The sequence below is a fragment of the Lissotriton vulgaris genome, chromosome 3_1 (assembly GCF_964263255.1).
Source record: "Lissotriton vulgaris chromosome 3_1, aLisVul1.2, whole genome shotgun sequence".
Classification (NCBI taxonomy): Eukaryota; Metazoa; Chordata; class Amphibia; order Caudata; family Salamandridae; genus Lissotriton; species Lissotriton vulgaris.
In genome coordinates, this window is record NC_141689.1 from 67,568,209 (window position 1) to 67,586,386 (window position 18,178).

The window sequence follows — 18,178 nt, forward strand, 5'->3', positions numbered from 1 at the left end:
TATCAGACATTCTTCTATAAAATTATAGAACAAGACTTAACGGAGAAAAGTTGAAGAACTGAGCAGAGCTCAGGGAGACTTCCTTACACTCGACGTGCAATGAAAACCTGAGGGATTCAGCCTCTCTTGGGAAGGTGCTGATTGGTCGTGTTTTAAGTTTGGTTCTTTTTATAAAAGGAGGTTGATAGGCTATTGAATACATGGTTACCTCGATAATAGCCTATGTAGTTTATTATTTACTACTTTATTATATGTACCATGAGACTCCCACTTCGACGACGGGGAGTGATTCAGGCATGTGAATCTATGAAAGATACCCCAATACTGGATAAGTAAGGAATACCCTTAGGAAAGGGATATACATGTTGTAGAAACGCAAAATGGGAACAATGCCCCTGGGGTGTAATTTCAGATGCAATGCGTGTTGTCCTTCCCTTAGTCTAGCTCTGCAACATGGCACAGAACTGCCCATGCTTTTCTCTTAGTCTGCATTCCCTGGCTTTCACAGACTAACCCAGTATTTGATTGGGAGTTGACTGAGAAGCCTGAGTGATGGTTCGCTCCCCTCTATTCTGGTCTAGATACTCGGATGACGTTTGTCACAAAAGGCACTGCGGTGGCCACTGCTGTAGAGGTAAAAACAGATAACACCACCTCTGCTGACTGGGGGGAGAGTTATACAACATGAAGCTACTGAGAAAATTGCTTTGCAGAGAAAGCCAAGGACATGGGCCACATATACACATGTTAGGCTGAAAGGTAGGTCACCCCCTGAGTTCTGAAGGAGCACCATTGTGAGACAGTCTCATTATCTGATTCACATCACCCACACTCACTGTGTTAGATGCCAGTTGAACGAGAGCCCCAAGCCTCATGCAGACCCTTTACTGGTAAAACACAAAATCAGAAGCATGAGTCTACTATATTCAAAAACAGGCCAAGAAACTGGCACACAACGTACTGCATAAAGAAAAAAACATCTACACACAGCTTTTAGATTCTTTCAATAATTCACAAAACACACTGAGTTACACAATAGGGACAAAGCTGTGTGTCTGATCTCCAACACATAGTGATGCGGTCTCCTGGCATTTGTTAACAGCAGGAAGGAAGAGGTGAAATAATGAAACAAATACCCCAAAAAATTATTGGTTATTTATTATTGCTGGACCAAAGCACTTCAGCCATTCAGGACACACACTCAACATAGTCTTTCATAGTTGCAAAGTATTAATACAGAGTGTAAATTTCTTCCTGCCTTTGATAATGGGGAGGAGTCAACCAGAGCGAAAACCTCTTCCCTCCTCCGATGATAGGAGGAGTCACCAGATTGTAAACCACTTCCTGTCTCTGATGATGGGGGGAGGAGGGACAGAGAGTAAACCACTTTTTGCCTCCGAGGATGAGTGAGGATTCACCAGAGTGTAAACCACTTTTCGCTTCTGATGATGGGAAAGAGAAACCATAGCGTAAACAACTTCCTGCCTCCGGTGATGAGAGGAGCCATCAGAGTGTACAAAACTTTCTGCCTCTGATGATGATGGTCGGATACGGCGCCAGGATGTAAACCACCATAGTGTAAAGTACTTTCTGCCTCTTAATATGGAGGTGGGAAGGAGACGCCAACTTTTTGTTTTCACTCTTTCAGTCTGTTGTGGAATGAACATACTATACAGAAATTTTTGCTGCCCTGGATCAGATGCACTTTTCTGACACGTACCAATGAGACTGATACACGCATGCCAATTAATTCTAAAAGTCACTGATATTAGCTTCACATAGAGGACTGAGTGAGGCAGTGGCGAGGATGAACCTTATCTAATGACCGACACTTTAAATCCATATTCGGAGGGTAAAAACAGATCTCTGCATTTTCCTCAAGTCACCAAAGGAAATACTTTGTTTATGTAAACATTACTGCTATGTGCATTTAAATGTTACAAATTATTTCCATGTTGGTTATCTGCACAAGACAGTAAAGCTGTAATATGTACACTCTCCAACATAGAACACGCTATTTTGGATAACAAAAAAAGATACGTGCTTCCTTTTCTATGTGGCCATTTCTCGTCATTACCATTCTCTAGGTGGTAAAAGTGGTGAAAATGTGAGATATTTCTAAAGAACAGGTTTAATGATCTAAACTGTGCTTGGTGCATCTCATATCATGGCTTGTATACTAACTGGATTAAAAGGTAGGTCAATTTCACATACTGTTTGGCACTAAAAAAAGTTATAAAAGGTTGGGTTCTGCGTCACTTGAGTGGTGGGAATGGATAGTCAGCACTAATGTGTAGGTAGTGATCTACATGGGAGAGAGAATCAAGAAGCAATGTTGTCTCTGATTGACTGTGTTACACTTGCTTATATTTTGCAATGAGGGCAAGTGATAACCCGTAGGTTACAGGGCTCCAAAGTCAGTTCTTCATAGCTATCAAGCTGAATAATAATAAAATAGCATATAAACGGAGAACGGATAGAAGTTTGCATGGTCCCTACTCGGATAGAAACATGTGCTCCTGGCATATCTTAGTCGATCGTCTTCAACCAACATCAACCAAGCCGAAGGGATTCAGCAGACAACGTAAACGCACCCTTCAGGACAGCCTCAGCTGATTGTACATCTTGCAATATCTTCTGGAATACCAAAGGGATTTCAGCACAGCATTTAAATTTACGGAGCTTTCTGGACCACTTCTTGAAACTTGGAACTGAGCAGGCATGAAGAGCTATGATGAACTAGATCCACCGTGTCGCTGTAGCAGCAGCGACTCTTTAAGCCTGGCTTAGGAGATTATGTCTACACTTTTAACACCAACTTCCCAAGGAGCAGAATGCAAGAGAATACTGATCATGTGAACTTGCAAACTAGTAGTCTTAAACCTCCTTTTCCATTGACTGGTTTCAGGCCTGTAACATAATACTAAATCCCGTAGATTCCTACCACAAATTCGCTTAGCCTCATCCCTTTTTCCAGATCTTTTTAAGGTGAAGGGGAGGGGAATCCTGCTGCTTCTCTGTCTTCACTAGTATATAAACCTGACTAAAAGTGGGAAGGCATTTGCATCCTTCTGTATGATCTACTACTTCTAAGCAGAGGTTATTCAATGCAGGCATCCTTTTAAGATATTGGGTTCAGAACACTGTGTTCACAAAATGTGAGGAGCCCGAAGCAGTGCATTGCAGAAAACATTGATGTGGCTGTGTGAAAGATCACAGTGGCTTGGAATCTTCCTGGCAGTGGTGAAAATTCTAAATGGCAAAACAGTATCTATATATGATATAAATTTAAAAGCAAAAACACTTTCCTTTCCGGGATGTAAGGCAATCATTATTAACAGTCTATCAAACAGAGAAAAAGCGTTTTATGCAATCAAGGTGCACAACATTAAATAAAGTCCTAATATCAATATTATGGACAATCCTCTATCTCTTGGATGGAGAAAGAAAACCAGAAGATTGATGTAATGGATGAATGCACTGCAGTCAAAATATTGGGTTGAAATGAGTGAACGGTTGGAATGCCTATGTTGAAGATCACAGAGGGCTCTGCAACTGAGAGAGCCTCAACTTGACGGACTCTTCTAGCATACGAGAGGGCTAATAAGTTTAACAGTTTAATACACAACTGGTGAACACTGACTCCTACAGCGGCCAACACAACAGTCATATGCCATTCTGGATAGGGTTCTTGATGGGTGGAGATATATCAACTGCCCATTACAATGAGTCTGAACTGTTCAATATTCAACAGGAGAACTCTGGTACAGTTAGGTGACCACTTATAAACAAGAACTGGGAAATAAAGGAATAAGCGAACGAGCACTGTGAGAAGACGGTTTAAGGCACCAGCTTATTTTCATACCACTGCCGAATGGCAATAACCACGCCTATTGTCCCTATCCCGATTTATAGCAAACCTATTTCATCTGCTCTCTTCAAATGCAGAGTTTTTTCTGAGAGGCCAAATGCTTTATGATTATAGGGTCAGTAATCTGTTCTTTCGGCTCATAAATTAGAGATGGCAGATCAATCCCTCTTAAAATAAGCTGCAGCGTGGGAGAGAGAATCAGCTTTCATTTGTGTCAGTCATGGGATCAGAGAAGCAACATGTTCTGGATTAACTGTGAGCCCCCTGGGTCATCGTACACAGTGTCAGATATTGTGTCAGATGTTGGGCATTAACAGGGACAGAGATTTCCTTGACCACTGCAGGAAATATTTCCATCACCAAGCGGCAACAAAGTTGTGGAGTCAGTGACATTATGCCTGTCTTGTAGAACACTGCTTTCTGTATATCCTGGTACCTTCTTCATTCTAAAAGATGGGGAAGGCATTCCAGTTGGTAGAAACTGTTGAACGTTGGCAATTGTTTACATAGAAAAACTAGTCTGCTTGCAATCAAATGATGTGAACTACCAAGTACCTATTGTGGACCCCCTTTCGAGATTGCAGGGAATCAGCAGCATAATTCTGTGGCGTGTATCACTTGCACAATAGACAATTGGTTTCGGTTATCCAACGCCATTGCCAACCCAACGTGCTCCCACAGACTGCATGTTTTGCAAAATGTGGAATGTTTTTTCAAATCATGCCAAAACGAGCTAAAGATTTTGAATACATTTAAAATAAAGGATTAATGCTTAACGGATATTTACACGGGGCAACAGCGCACAAGCCAGTGCATCTTCCATTTCATCTATCAAAGAGGATATCTCACTGATTAGTTTGGTAGGGTGAAATAGATAGAAAAATAAGCCACTACTGTGAATAGTAGATCTTTTAAGTGGCAATGTCAACACCTGCATTAGTGACACACTCCCTAAAGAACAGCCAATCCGGAAAAAACAACCAGAGCAGTGGAACACTGCCAGTAATGGCCAAAAAGCAGAACGCAAAATGACACAGTGCTATATTCAGCCCATTAACAATTTCCTCCTGAAAATGCCGCCAGTACTCTCAGTAAACAAAGTCCATTTTATGGTATTGTAGGAGAAGGGAATGTCAGAGAGATGAAAGGCCAGGAAGCATTGCTTGATAAAGTCTAGAACATACACCGGTCACAAGGTTTACCCTCAAGTCATCAAGTCCAAAGATTACAAAATACACTACCTGTGTTGCATCAGCATGCCAACCGCAAAATAAATACAGAGAATGCCAGCCGTGCTTCAGACTGTTAAGGGCACTAGTGGCAGAGGAGAAATGCACAGATTCTCCACCAACACACGGGTTACACAAGAGAGTTAATGATTATTTGAATATTTTCACGCATTCTTTTTAACTCAGTATACTGAAACGTCATGCCTACACTTAGCTACTATTCTCTTTGTCTTTTTTTGTGTATTCTATTTTTGTCAGTGCTTGCTTTGCATTTTAAATCTACTTTTGGGAGGAGGGTTTATGCTGAGGTAGTGCCCAGGAATACTCTGAATACTCGTGCCACATGTGTGCAAGACCTAAACGTGGCTCTGTGGCAATCAAGGCAGATGTTACCATCCCTGTTCAGACCTGGCTGACAGGATGGACCTGCTACCTAACAACACAAGCAGAGGAGTCTGGGACAAGCCCCTCCTCCCCAAGGGATATATAGGGCCAGATGTTAAAGCCTGAATGCTTCTCACTCTCCTCTCTTGACCCCACTAAGAGATTTCCTGTGAGCTTGTAGGAGTCGTCTCTCACAGCCGTGTTTTCAATGTTTCTAGGAGGCCTGCATATATCTCAGAAATCAAACGTCAGTCATTTCATCCTCCAGCTCTGCATCATCAGTCTCTCCTTCGCCTTCTATTTCCTCTTCTTCTTCAGATGTCACACTGGTGTCATCAGCTTGATCAAGGCACTTTGGACAAGAGCAGACAAACAGGTAGTTCTCCCTTCAAAGAAGAAAACACATTAATGAATCAGGCAAATGCAATAGGACACCAGCATGAAAATGCATACAATATTGTAGATGTGCGGCTACCTTCACACATACAAACTCACCTAACTATGCTTAAGTTGGTTAATTCATGGGAAAAGCTGTATTTACTTAGCTAATAACTCTAGCTCTGTCAGACAAATATCTATGAAACAGTGCAGAAAATAGTGAAATCCGCCTAAAGAGGATTTTGGATGGGATTATGACCATTAGTCTTCGTTGAGTAGAAGTTTTACCCAAGAATGAAATGCTGACTAGATCGCCAACACAACAAGCCTGAATACATGCCTTCTGCCTGCCCTTCTGATTTGGTGTGAACCCATTGAGCCACTTTTAAAATAGTCTCAAAATTCTAACGTGAATACATTGAGAGACCTATAAACAAGTGGTGAATGAACCACAAATTCAAGTTTGAACCCAAAATCTGATTTGCCATGAAAAACATTTTTTTTTACTTTGTCAGTATTTTAATATATGTAGGTTAGGGCAGGAGTTCTGGTGCCACATTTGGAAAAATAATAATTTTCCGAATTGCTTACAGCTTTGGCTCTGTTGCAAGAATGTGCAAAGATAGTCAAAGGCAACCATATCGGGATGACCAGATAGGAAATGGATCTTGGATGGAGTTCTATTTCCTGAAATTAATTTTCCCAAATGTAGAAATGTGTGTCTGGAGTGTTAACAATTTGAACCAAAGGAAATGTTTACAGGTAGTGATGGCATGGGCGCTTTGCACAGGGCACTGCTAAAGGCCATGTCTTGTAGGCTGTGAGTACAGGCTCAAATTATATTGATCAGAGTGGATTAAAGAAGACCTCTTCTTGTGCTCAGATGGTACTGTTTAGAGAGGCTTTGAGAATGGCCTGAAAGTCATGCCCTCTGCTCAGAAGTTATGGTTGGAAGGGGAGGGAGCACATACTTACAAATCTGAAGTATTCACTCAAACCCATGGTTGTTTACAAAGTATAAATATTAACATAAGTTATATTTACTTTGTTTTCTGCTTTTAGGAATGTTCAGTTGGCCACATAATTCCTTCTGATAGACTTTGAGCCTCTGGAAATGGCTAATTTATCTGTGAGGATTGCTGAAGTTAGTGTGAGCCAACACCTAGATTGCAAGGAGGCGGGGAACACGGTTGATAATACCAAAGCTACAGCAGGGTGAGGAGGTGAATGAGTAATTGTCAATTCCCAGGAGCATAGCACTTTGAAACCTACACTCCCTAACAACTCTTTCCTGAGCACCTGCGTCCAGCAAAGGTGTGTCTATCTGGATCTGACGGACATCCTCCTAGGATTGTAATCGTATGACACCACTGGTCCCATGATGGCTGTTTTACTCCAGGTGATCATATGAAGTTGTGTGATACTTCACCTGTTTCTACCCCGAAATACAGCCCTTGGTTGAGGCGATGGCACTAAGTTCTCTTGACCAAACACAAACCCTCTTATTCCCCCCAAAAAAAGTATAGCATGTAAATGTAATAGACTCCTCCATAGGGGAAATTTTGCATATTGATTAAAAAAAGGTAAACCTTAAATCTATACACAGGTATGTCTGAGCTCTTCTATTAGACTCTGCTAGGCGTATACCTTTAAGAAACGCTATGAACAGACACAGGTTATATTAGGCCACTGTGGAGACCGTACTAATACATCAAGTGGGAATCTAGAACTGTTGTGCTCATTTAAGAGTTATCAACCATCTTGGGACATATGAGGTTTTCTCCAAGAGTTGTGGGGACTATTAAAAGGCAGGTACATTTACCCATGGACACTGGCACCTGCACTGCTTCCTAGCTACAGACTCCTGAGGGCACCACGTGCAGATAACCAAACATTTATAAGCAAAGTCTCCCTTATATCAATACTTGCAGAGTTGTGGTAAGTCTTGCTGTTATACTTTTGAGGTGTGCATTGCCATTGCTTTTCCTAGTCTCGGCTCCATTTTTGTCTCCCATCACTATGGTCGGGCTTATGTCTTCAGCCTGACCGGTAAGTGCCATGCTCAAACAGACTGCACAAGGAAGTCAAAAATGCGTTTTTCTCTGGTGCAGAAGCACACACTATAAGAACTAGCTACTTTGACGAAGTTCTTTCTGATGGATACAGATCTGTCTGTAGATTCCTATTCATTAGAAATCTACTCCATAATTGTCTGATTACCAACCAAAAGAATGTCTGCTTCTGTGCTCTAGCAAACCAAATCCTCCAGCTGCACACGAAGTACAACATTCATACGGACAAAGACTGCGCCCTCTCACTGCACAGCCACACTTAGAATATGCAATTAAAGAGGCGAGCCGCAAGTTCATAAAAAGGCGCTGCTGTACCAAAACAAGCACACAGCTTGGACTGAATGTGCGCACACACACATCGCAGCCGTTACTTCATGCCTCCGCTCTTTTGAAGACTGAACTTGGGCTGCGTTGCATGATGAGTGCGGAGTGATCTATTGTGGCTGACACTCATTAGTACCATACACTGACAGCACACTACTGTGCATTACCCAGCCTTTCACAACATTTCCTTCCTTCACCCACGTTAAAGCACAGCCACGCTAAGGTACTCGCTCAATTTCCTATAGAGCCAGCAGCTCCTTAACTGCGTGCACGGAGTTGTGCAGTGGCAGAAGTGTCACACCACATATGAATTCTCTCACTGAGCAACGTTGCTCTCACAGGACATATCATAAGATTGAAAAGATTGCTGCCTTCGCTCACCTGAGTGTCTTGTGCCGGCTGTGCCTGCTCCGGTCCCTTTGACAGCAGTCTAAGTAGCTAATGCAGATTTCCTGAAAGATGACATCAGACATTAACAATAGACTGCAGCTTTTTAGTTTTGGAGAAAGTTATCATCATTGCGCAAACTACATATCAATGTACAAACTACGACATCCATACCAGATGTTAACGTGTACTGAGTTTATGGTGCATGCTGGATGTTAAACCACAAGCTAGAATTTAGATGAAAGGTGTACATTCAGATGCAAGGTGGTAGCTAGGGTGCAGCTAGTCACCAGGGTGGATGCTGAATATCAGGACGCACGCTAAACATCACAGTGCACACCTTAAACATCAGGAAGCACGCTACACATAAGGGTGCACGCTAAGCATCAGGGTGCACGCTAAGCATCAGGGTGCACGCTAAGCATCAGGGTGCACGCTAAGCATCAGGGTGCACGCTAAGCATCAGGGTGCACGCTAAGCATCTGGGTGCATGCTAAACATCTGGGTGCACGCTAAGCATCAAGATGAAAGCACAATGTGGTGGGGCAAGGTAAGCATTGGCGGCAGAATACACAGTGAAAGCTCTTTAACAAAGATATTTACATTTGAAAATCTGTAAAGCACTGTTGCTTCTGGGAGCACCAAATGCATAGAAAATTCTTGTAAAAGAGAAGATGTAATGCAAAAGTTCTGCAAAGGTGGAAATATCACTACTGAGTGTCTTATAGACAGTAGGAGAGCTTGGATGCCATGACTGATTTAGGACTCACACAACAAAGGGTATTTAACAAAGCCTCTGCGCATACAAAAAGAATGTTTTAACTACATGCTCTTCATATCACAACTACATATAGAAGGATTTGCCAGTTTGGGCAAAGTAGTCTCTGTAGGCGGAGGGGTGAGTTGGATACAACAGTGATTATAAGCACATTTTAAACTCATTCTTGTCCTACCTGGTCTTGTCAAACACACACAATATCGAGTGGAGAAGAAAATGGCCAATACATTTATAAAATTGATAGAACAAGTTCAAATTGTAATCTTTTTTAAACCTTAAATGCATTATTTTCTTCCATAAAATCATATCGGTCACTTTAATGGCCAGCACGTGTTCCTTGGCTGCATGCTATTTCTGAAGGCACAGTTCTTATTAATTGATTTTCTCCTCAGAAATAAGTATTCAATTTGTGGTCCCTTAATGTGAGTGAAATATAGTGGATTTTCCCATTGCAATAGCTCATCTGATGCGTTGAACCAAGTTCACTTATTCTGCGATTAGACAATTAGTGCTGGGAGCTAACTGATGTGTTTTAGTATTGCGAGAGCAGTGTTTTTTTAGGTTTACTGTGTTCACACAGTGACAAGTCAACATGTTGTACAGCAGTTGAAGGAGTTCAGTTTCTTCCCTTGATCGCTCTCCGCAGAAGCGTCACTTTGTGATCTCATAATGTTACAGCCATATCCCGCGACATGACTCTGAACAATCCGTTTTTGAGGGTGCCCTTTAAATATATGGGGGAAGTATGAAAAATTGTTTCTACTCCTGGGTCTGCCGACAGCTGAGTCAATAACAAGATGGCAAAGACTAGCTCCAAGCACGGCTTCTGGAGCACCCGCGCTCTAGTCCTTTTGTCCCTATTCCTCCAGTGTTTAGCAAATGAAGATCCTTATGCTCTTGAGTGTTATTGGTTGCTCCAGAGGGTCACCTGATCACTTAGGCCATCCGGAGGGTTTATAGAGGTACCTGCTCACCCTCAACCTATGCTCTGGCATGAGGGACACAACGGGTGATGGTATGTTTCTTGAATCTTGGAAAATTAGAATTCTTTTTTCATCCTAAAGCTGGTCTTTGAACTGGTAAAGCTACATTGATTTTCTTTTTCTCTTACTATTATAAGAATTACTTTACATGTTTGCAATAAACGCTTTTTGCTGTTATCCCAAACTTTAGCTTGCTGACAAGTTTTGCTGTAAATAGGTTTGAGTCTTGGGCAAGGACAACACTGCCTTCTATCCTTCTGAGGTCAGGAGACTAAATTCTAATAAAGTGGGTCACAGTAAGAATGCATGCTTCCTCAGCCTCGAATCCTCCCTTGTCTCCTGTGATTTCCCCCACCCTGAAGTGGGAATGTAAATTACGTCTCATTATCTCCGTTCTAACGGGGAGAGAGAAGTGCAGGACACCTTTTTCAGTCCACGCGGTCGTCACTGTGTGTCATTGTGATTGCAGTAATTGTTACTTCTGGGTCATATTCTTTCACTTCATGACAACAGATAGTTCCACATTATAGTGTACTGTGGATTGGGACGAACAGAGTTACTATTCTTATTACATAATAGCAATAATTGCCACCAATGATCTTTTCACGTCACCAAGCATCTTACAAAGGCCTCCCCAATTACATATTGATTTTAATGTGGACAGACTTGTGCTCACACATTTGTATTCTGTGCGATGATGTATCCAAACGCACACAATTTTAGGAGGAAATACCGCCTTAGTCTAGTTTTCAAGTCGCGGCCATGCATCTCAACTTCAAGCTCACCTTTTCATCAACGTTAAATAACTTTCATACGCCTGGCTGCTGCCACTTCCCCACATGCAACTGTGCTGTTCACTAACGGAGGGCGGTGAACTTCGCTCCGCCAGAGGAGTTTGCAGAGTTTTGCTCACTCCGTGCTCTGCTCAGAACGTGGAGTTTGGCAGACCTCGGCGTAACGGAGTTTACCGGCGCCCATCATGAGAGACATATGAAAATGTAATTAGATTTGTAGCCTCAGCCTGTTGTTGAAGAATGAAGACATTGTGTAGGCCTCTTTTCAAAGGTGGCTTTGCAAAGTTTGCAGCAGACTGACAGTCGGGAGAGTGCATCTGCTTGTTGTGTGGAGGGGGGGCTTGCTTCAAAGCTCTTTCTATGGCCTATGCGGCTCATGGGTCAGCCTTCTTCTCCCTTTAAGACGCACTCGCTGCTGTGAGGTCAAGAGATGACCTGCCCTCCTCCGCCCACCGAGCTGAGCTCTGCTGCTCTCCGGGCTTGGCAGTTGGCACACAGTACACTCCACTCTTTGCAGGAGGTGCCTTTTTCAGGGCTGGACTGCGGTGAGCAGGAGGCCTGTGACAGAAGACGGGGCTCCCCTTGAAGCCCGAGACCCATGGATGGGACCAGAGGTGCCGACGGGCACATCAGCACCCGCCGAGGAGGATTTGTGAGCAAAAACGTCATGCCCAGCCTTCAGCTGAACCACAGTAAATAACTGCTTGAGGGCCCTGGAGGAGGCAGGGGTTAAAGGGGTTCAAGAAGTGCTTGGCTCTGAATGATGAGGTGTGTTGGCACCAATTAACTTTTAAAAGCTAAATGCCAACTCCAGTTTCACTTTCAACATCAGACTCTGCAATTCCGCCAGCTCACGGAACTCCGCCCAATTCGACAGAGTTTTTGCGCAATCCGTGGAATTACACAGAGTTTAACTTGGTGAGCTTCGCCCACCCTTACTGCTCACATGATGTTCAGTAGGCGGCTGCCTGTTTGTCTGTGCTCCAGGGATGCTACTTTCCCTACACTGGCCCTTGGAGCCCCTCGCTGTTTGATGTTTCAGAGTATGCCAGCTTGTTATGGGCACTAGGTGACTGTCCTCTTCTGGACTGAACCAGAATCTAAGGGACTTGTAAAGCGCATAGTTCCAGGAGCCTGGTTAAATCATATCCTCCAAGGCACTTGTACCATGAGGAGTTTGGGATTTACGAAACTGCCTTTCAAATAGCATTATACATCAATCCTCCATTTGCTGCCTTAAAATGTCCAGCTATCACCATGAGGATGTCTTGCCTACTCGCATAGTTTCTGGTAGGAAAAATACAAGATGGAAAACAGATGTAAGTAAAGTCCAGGACGAATTTGCGTTGAGATTTGGCTGTGGCTCCTCTTTTCATTAAAAACTGTGACTACAAATTACCCGTGGATGCAGAAGTATAAGACAATTTATACTTCTGGACAGGAGACTACACTTTCGAGAACAATAAAGGATGCTTAGTAGGCACCATAGTGGTTGAAAACAATTATTTGGCCGACTCTGGCTGTGAATTACGCAAACGGAATAATTCACCATTATTTGTCGTAAAACACACGTTTACTCTTCTGTAAGTCCGAACAGTAAAATTGCTTGATGAGATTGCATTGAATTGATCAGTTTAGCCCGAAGCGCAAATGTTTTGAATGTAAATGGCTTGAACTTACCCACGTTTTTAAATTACCTTAGTGTGAAAGTATTTTTTTCAAATAAACTGTACTTTTCATTCAGTCTTTTATGTTTCTTGCTCTTTCTACTCTTCCCATTGAGTCACCTTCTCTTTTCCTCTTTTGATGTCCATTTTCATCTTTTTGATCTTTTTGTGTAATAGAAACAGTGGTAGCGCTGTCTTTGTAACACCTTTGCACATCATGCCCATACACCCCTGCTCCTTTCAGTACTTTTCTCTTATGGTCCCAACTTCATCTCTCTTTAACCCTATCTCCCTTCTTGTGCTTACTTGTTCTACCTCCTTTTTGTTTTCCCACATTCCCTTTTACTTTACTTCCACAACAATTGCTTTCTCAAACCATTTATTTAGACCTAAATATCATTCTAACCAAATGATAGAAACGAGTCACTTCGTTCCCCCTCGGTTCACCTGTCAGGAGTGGACTGTTCTTACTTTGTCATTTGGTTTTTATGAATTTACCAAAGTGATGCGCTGCTTTGCCACTCTTCATACTGCCCTGCATAAATGCATCAAAAACATACAAATAAGAGCATAGAAATATGTGCAGCCACATTACAAAGTACAAACTCACCTCCCCTTTCTGTATGTCATCCAGAGCAGTGAGGTGCAAGAGGAAGTTATTGTCCGGGAATGACGTCTCAGCGTTGGGGATACAGCTGTGGTTACCTGTGTTTGGGGTAGTGATAAAAAACACCCCTTTAAAAGTTAATCTGTGAGTTCAAGACAGCAGCCCATTTTCATAGTGAGCAGGACATTACTTGGGTAGTTAGCTATGAACTGTAGGGAGTCCGACACTACAGGAAGGTGCTGGAGTATGGGTCCTGTTTAATTGATCGCATTGGTTGGGACGGATTCCTATCAGGGCACCTGAGCCCCTCAAGGGGCAGAGCCTGTGATGGAGACCACCAGGACAGCCGCAGGCTTGTTGGGCGCTCTAGCCGCAAGCCTAGAACCTCATCATACACCAAGAACTGGGGAGAGAGCAGATTGTTCCTTAATACTTACAGCAACTCTGCAGCATGTAAAGGCCAGAACCCTCGCAGTTCAGAAATTCGCCTGTGACTGCAACAGAAACAGAGACACTTTTAGACCCCGATCCTTTATTGCCTGGCGAGAACCAAAACAATGTTATTACAAAATAAAATATTTTCAACAAGACTACATCAAGCACAAAGCTGGTCAGTATCATACTGAAGTGATTTGTAAAATATCTCCAGCGATGCATCCAAAATGTTCAATGCTCAATCTTCTGCAACATGCTGACTGATCCAATACGTGTCTTTTTACAACATGCTGATCGCACAGCCCAAGAAATGTATTCCAACAAGCCATCTAGGGATTCAAGAAACTAAATGATTGCTAAACTTATCCACATCACCGTTACCCTCAGAAATTTCATTCAAACACTGTACGCAATTTCTCTTGTAAAACAAACGCACTCATGAAATACAGAAGAGCATATACTACAGGCATCTCACGCCCTCCACTGTATGGCCATGTCATCAAGAGGGTAATGGGATTTGAAACCATTCGGTATGACAATTTTTGATTGCAAATGCATTTTAGAAGACCCAAAAAGCACAACAAAATCTGGGCATGTTGTGGGAGTTTGTATCCCTGATTTTTTATCTTTAATTGTTGTAGCCCTGATGAAGTTGCTAAACCGACAAAACACGTGTTGGCTACATGAACATTGAAAAAGATCTACGAATAAAAGATCTCTGCTGAAGCCAAATATTTGGAGGATTGTATTATTCATGTGGAACATATTTTCTTCCTCCTGTTAATGTCTAATCAGGATTATTACTGAACGGAAAAACCCACCGTATATAATCTGTGTATAGTGTGTGCCCAAGATTTGTTTAATTTTGTATAGGATTCCCATCTTATGGAATTCAGTTAGGAGTGTAGGGTAAACACTCTTTCCTTGTGTACACTACTCTAAGAATTTCTAATTCCAAATACTGTGTCTTACTGTCAGGTGAGCGTCACCTCAAAATCCCCAATTTACCTATGCGATTCTATTTACAATAGGTGGATGTTGAGAAAATTCTGTCTACTGAATGCATTACTGCTTTTATAGAAAAACAACAGAAAAATATTGCACCCATGACCCAACAAAATAAAATCTCAAAGGGAGCAATGTTTTTATTCACAAATGTGCATGAAGGATTATAAATCCAATAAACAACAGTTCTTGCCATTTCAACCCATCTGTCTTACAAAAATCAGGCAGATTGCATTGCTGTGTATTACAGCAGTAGTTTGGGTCTTTCTCCTGGTTTTGGGTACACTGTATACCTTACAAACATGGTCAATCAAAGAACAAAGACCAGGCAATGGCTTTCAGTGGTTTCATTTTGTCATGTTACAATAAGTGTGTATTACACAACAGTTCAGTCTGTGAAATATCCTGTAAATAGAGCTTTGATTCTTTAGATAATGGATTCTTAAGATGATGGTGAAAAACCTTGGAACATAACTATCTGGGCAACAAATATGGGATCTTTGTATTTAACACAATTAACACAATTATGCACTCGAAAGAGAAGGGGCTGAAATCCTAGGCACCGACTAGTTGCACAGTACCAACCGCCCTTGGGAAAAAAAGGAATACTGATTACAATGATATAGTGAACTACAGACAATCACAAGTAGACCCACCAGACACACGGACTGACTGGGACCATGTTGTATGCCCCGTGGGACTGCCCTAGGATGCGGCCATACTGGATACACGTGGACAATGTATTTTAGAGGTCACAGAAGACAGCCCTTTCGGGAATATGGTTTAGTACTGCAGCCCTGAGGATATCTATGTGAGACACTTCACGGCATTGTAGGGCAGTGGGGGTACAAAACTTGGACCTCTTGATAAATGGAATGGTCTGGCATTTGCTAGCTGAACGCTCAGTATACAAGGCCCGTGGGTGCCCATGAAATTCAACAAAGTTTGGGGCCCATGGAGAGAATTTCGGAATATAGCTTGATGTTTCGGGGGAAATGTGGGAGTCGAGGAGATCGACGCAATGGTGAGATCATGTCCTAAAGATCCGATATGAACAGGCAGGTTACAAAAAAGGACCCACAAACGGGGATGAGTTGGGGTAGCTCTGGGGTGACTCGGCACAAGCCTGGCATATGAATACTGATTGACTGTATACGACGGAAATGTGTTAAAATGTTAATGGACAATATGGAGGTTTCTACTGTACAATCTGTAAACCTAAAAAAAAAAGAATTCTATAAATCCACCAAACACATCATCGGCGGCATACCTTTCTCAATGTCTTTATAGAGCTGGTCAATGAAGGAGTCCAGCTGTTCCCTCTCTGGCGCCTGCAGATCAAGGGCATCACAGCCATGCACCCACTGACTCAAGGAGCTGCAGAGAAATCAAGAGAAGCATTGGCCGATTAGAAAATAAAGAACCAAGTAATGTTCAGACCTCTTACGTGATATTACTGGACTTCAATGAGGCGTGTGGTTATTGTGCCAAGAAAAAAAAACCTTCACCTTTCCAACAACGTGAATAATACTTTGGGGGCAAGTAACAGAGGTAAAGAACAAGTTACTTATCTTTGGTAACACTGTATCTGGTAAAGACCATCAAGCCGCAGATTCCTTACTTTAGAATATTCCCCGGACATCAGGCTGGATCTGGAATAATCTAGCAGTACCCCTGCGCGCTGGTACATGGCACTGTTCAGCTCCGCAACGGTGTTGCCCGTGCCTGAATTGACGTGCCTATTTAGGCGCCACCCCAGGGGGCAGATGTCCGTTTCTTTTCACGATTTTCGACACCAGAAGCACAGAGCCACGAAGGATGCAGACACACTGGTGAGCATTTCAAAAGGCCCTCAGAAGGGTGACCCCAAAACTGAAATCAGTTCGCAGAGTGGGGAAGATCAGTAAGAAAACTGCAGTTAGATAGAGTATTTTCCAGAAAAGGCATTACCAAAGGTAAGCAACTGGTTCAACTGATAGAGACTTCTAGTTACAGATTCCTTACCTTCGAATAGATACCCAAGCAATACCTCCCAGGTGGTGGAACTGAGAAATAGATCAGACCAAAATGTCCTGCAGGACTGAACAGGCAAAATGCACATCACAATGTACCTGACCTGACCATCCAGCCAGCAATGTTTTATGAATGTATGTAAGGACACCCAATTTCCTGCTTAAGAGATGTCCAGGACAAGGACCCCGCGTGCTAACGCAGTGGTTGCAGCCTTGTGTCTAGTGGAGTGAGCACACACATTTTTAGGGATTTGCTTTTTGGACAATGCGTATCAAATCTTAATGCAGAGAATTATCCGTCATGAGATGGTCCGTTTTACTGGGCGCAGTGGGGTTCGCCTGTAATCTGAGCTATCTGAGCTATCTGGGAGGCTGAGGCTGTCGGATCGCTTAAGTCCAGGAGTTCTGGGCTGCTGTGTGCTATGCTGATCGGGTGTCCACACTAAGTTCGGGATCGATATGGTGATTCTGTGGAAGCACAGAATAACCAGATCGTCTAAAGAGGGGTGAATCAGCCAAAGTCGGAAATGAGATGGTCCGTTTCTGCACTGCATTTCCTTTCTTTACCCGACATACCCTACAAAGAGTTGATTGTCCAACTGGAACTCTTGTGATCAAGGTTTAGCGACAATGCTCTTTTAGAGTCCAGGCAGTGAAATCTCTCCTCTTCTTTAAAAGGATGAGGCGGAGCAAAAAAGGTAGGCAAGGTGATATTTTGTCCTACATGAAAAGGTGTCACAACCTTTGAAAGGAAGCACAGTTTCTTAGAACTAGTTTGTCTGGGTAAAATGCTGCATAAGGAGGGTGCATAGATAGTTCCTGCAATTTGCTGACCCTCCTGGTCGATGTTATGGCCACTCTAAAAGCTGTCTTCATGTAAGCAAACACGGTGGTCAGTTGTGTAGCGGCTCTGACAAAGATATAAGGCCTGACTCCATTTTAATTAGGCCGTAACTCCATTTTTTGCATTTCCGCAGAAACAACATGTCAGCCTTTGATGCCGTTGTTGTCTGTCCTTATCTTTCCAAGAACTGTGACAGTGTCAAGTAATTTAGATGTATACACATCAACAAAGCACCTGATGCAACATCAGTCTGAAACAAGTTCATTGTTCTCTCAATTTCAAGGTGAAACAAAGAACAATAGACAAAACAGTGTAGTCTGAATTGTCGAACTTTGACCTAATAGGTTCAAAGGAATGCATCTTAGACAAGAATCTTGATGCTTGCTGGTTAAATCACCTGAGTGGTGT

General features: G+C 42.6%; 1 protein-coding gene across 1 annotated transcript in view; it reads right to left on the bottom strand.

The window, feature by feature from the left end:
• Window positions 1-1,143: 1,143 nt before the first annotated feature.
• Window positions 1,144-18,178, bottom strand: part of SMYD5 (SMYD family member 5) — a 135,768-nt gene continuing 118,733 nt past the window's right edge. The window contains exons 9-14 of the mRNA XM_086960101.1: window positions 16,185-16,291; window positions 13,912-13,968; window positions 13,478-13,572; window positions 8,640-8,710; window positions 2,406-5,870; window positions 1,144-2,359 (exon numbers count right to left, since the gene is read on the bottom strand). Coding sequence (XP_086816227.1) covers window positions 5,726-5,870; window positions 8,640-8,710; window positions 13,478-13,572; window positions 13,912-13,968; window positions 16,185-16,291 — 475 coding nt within the window. The 3' untranslated portion in view covers window positions 1,144-2,359; window positions 2,406-5,725. The remainder of the gene's footprint in view (window positions 2,360-2,405; window positions 5,871-8,639; window positions 8,711-13,477; window positions 13,573-13,911; window positions 13,969-16,184; window positions 16,292-18,178) is intronic.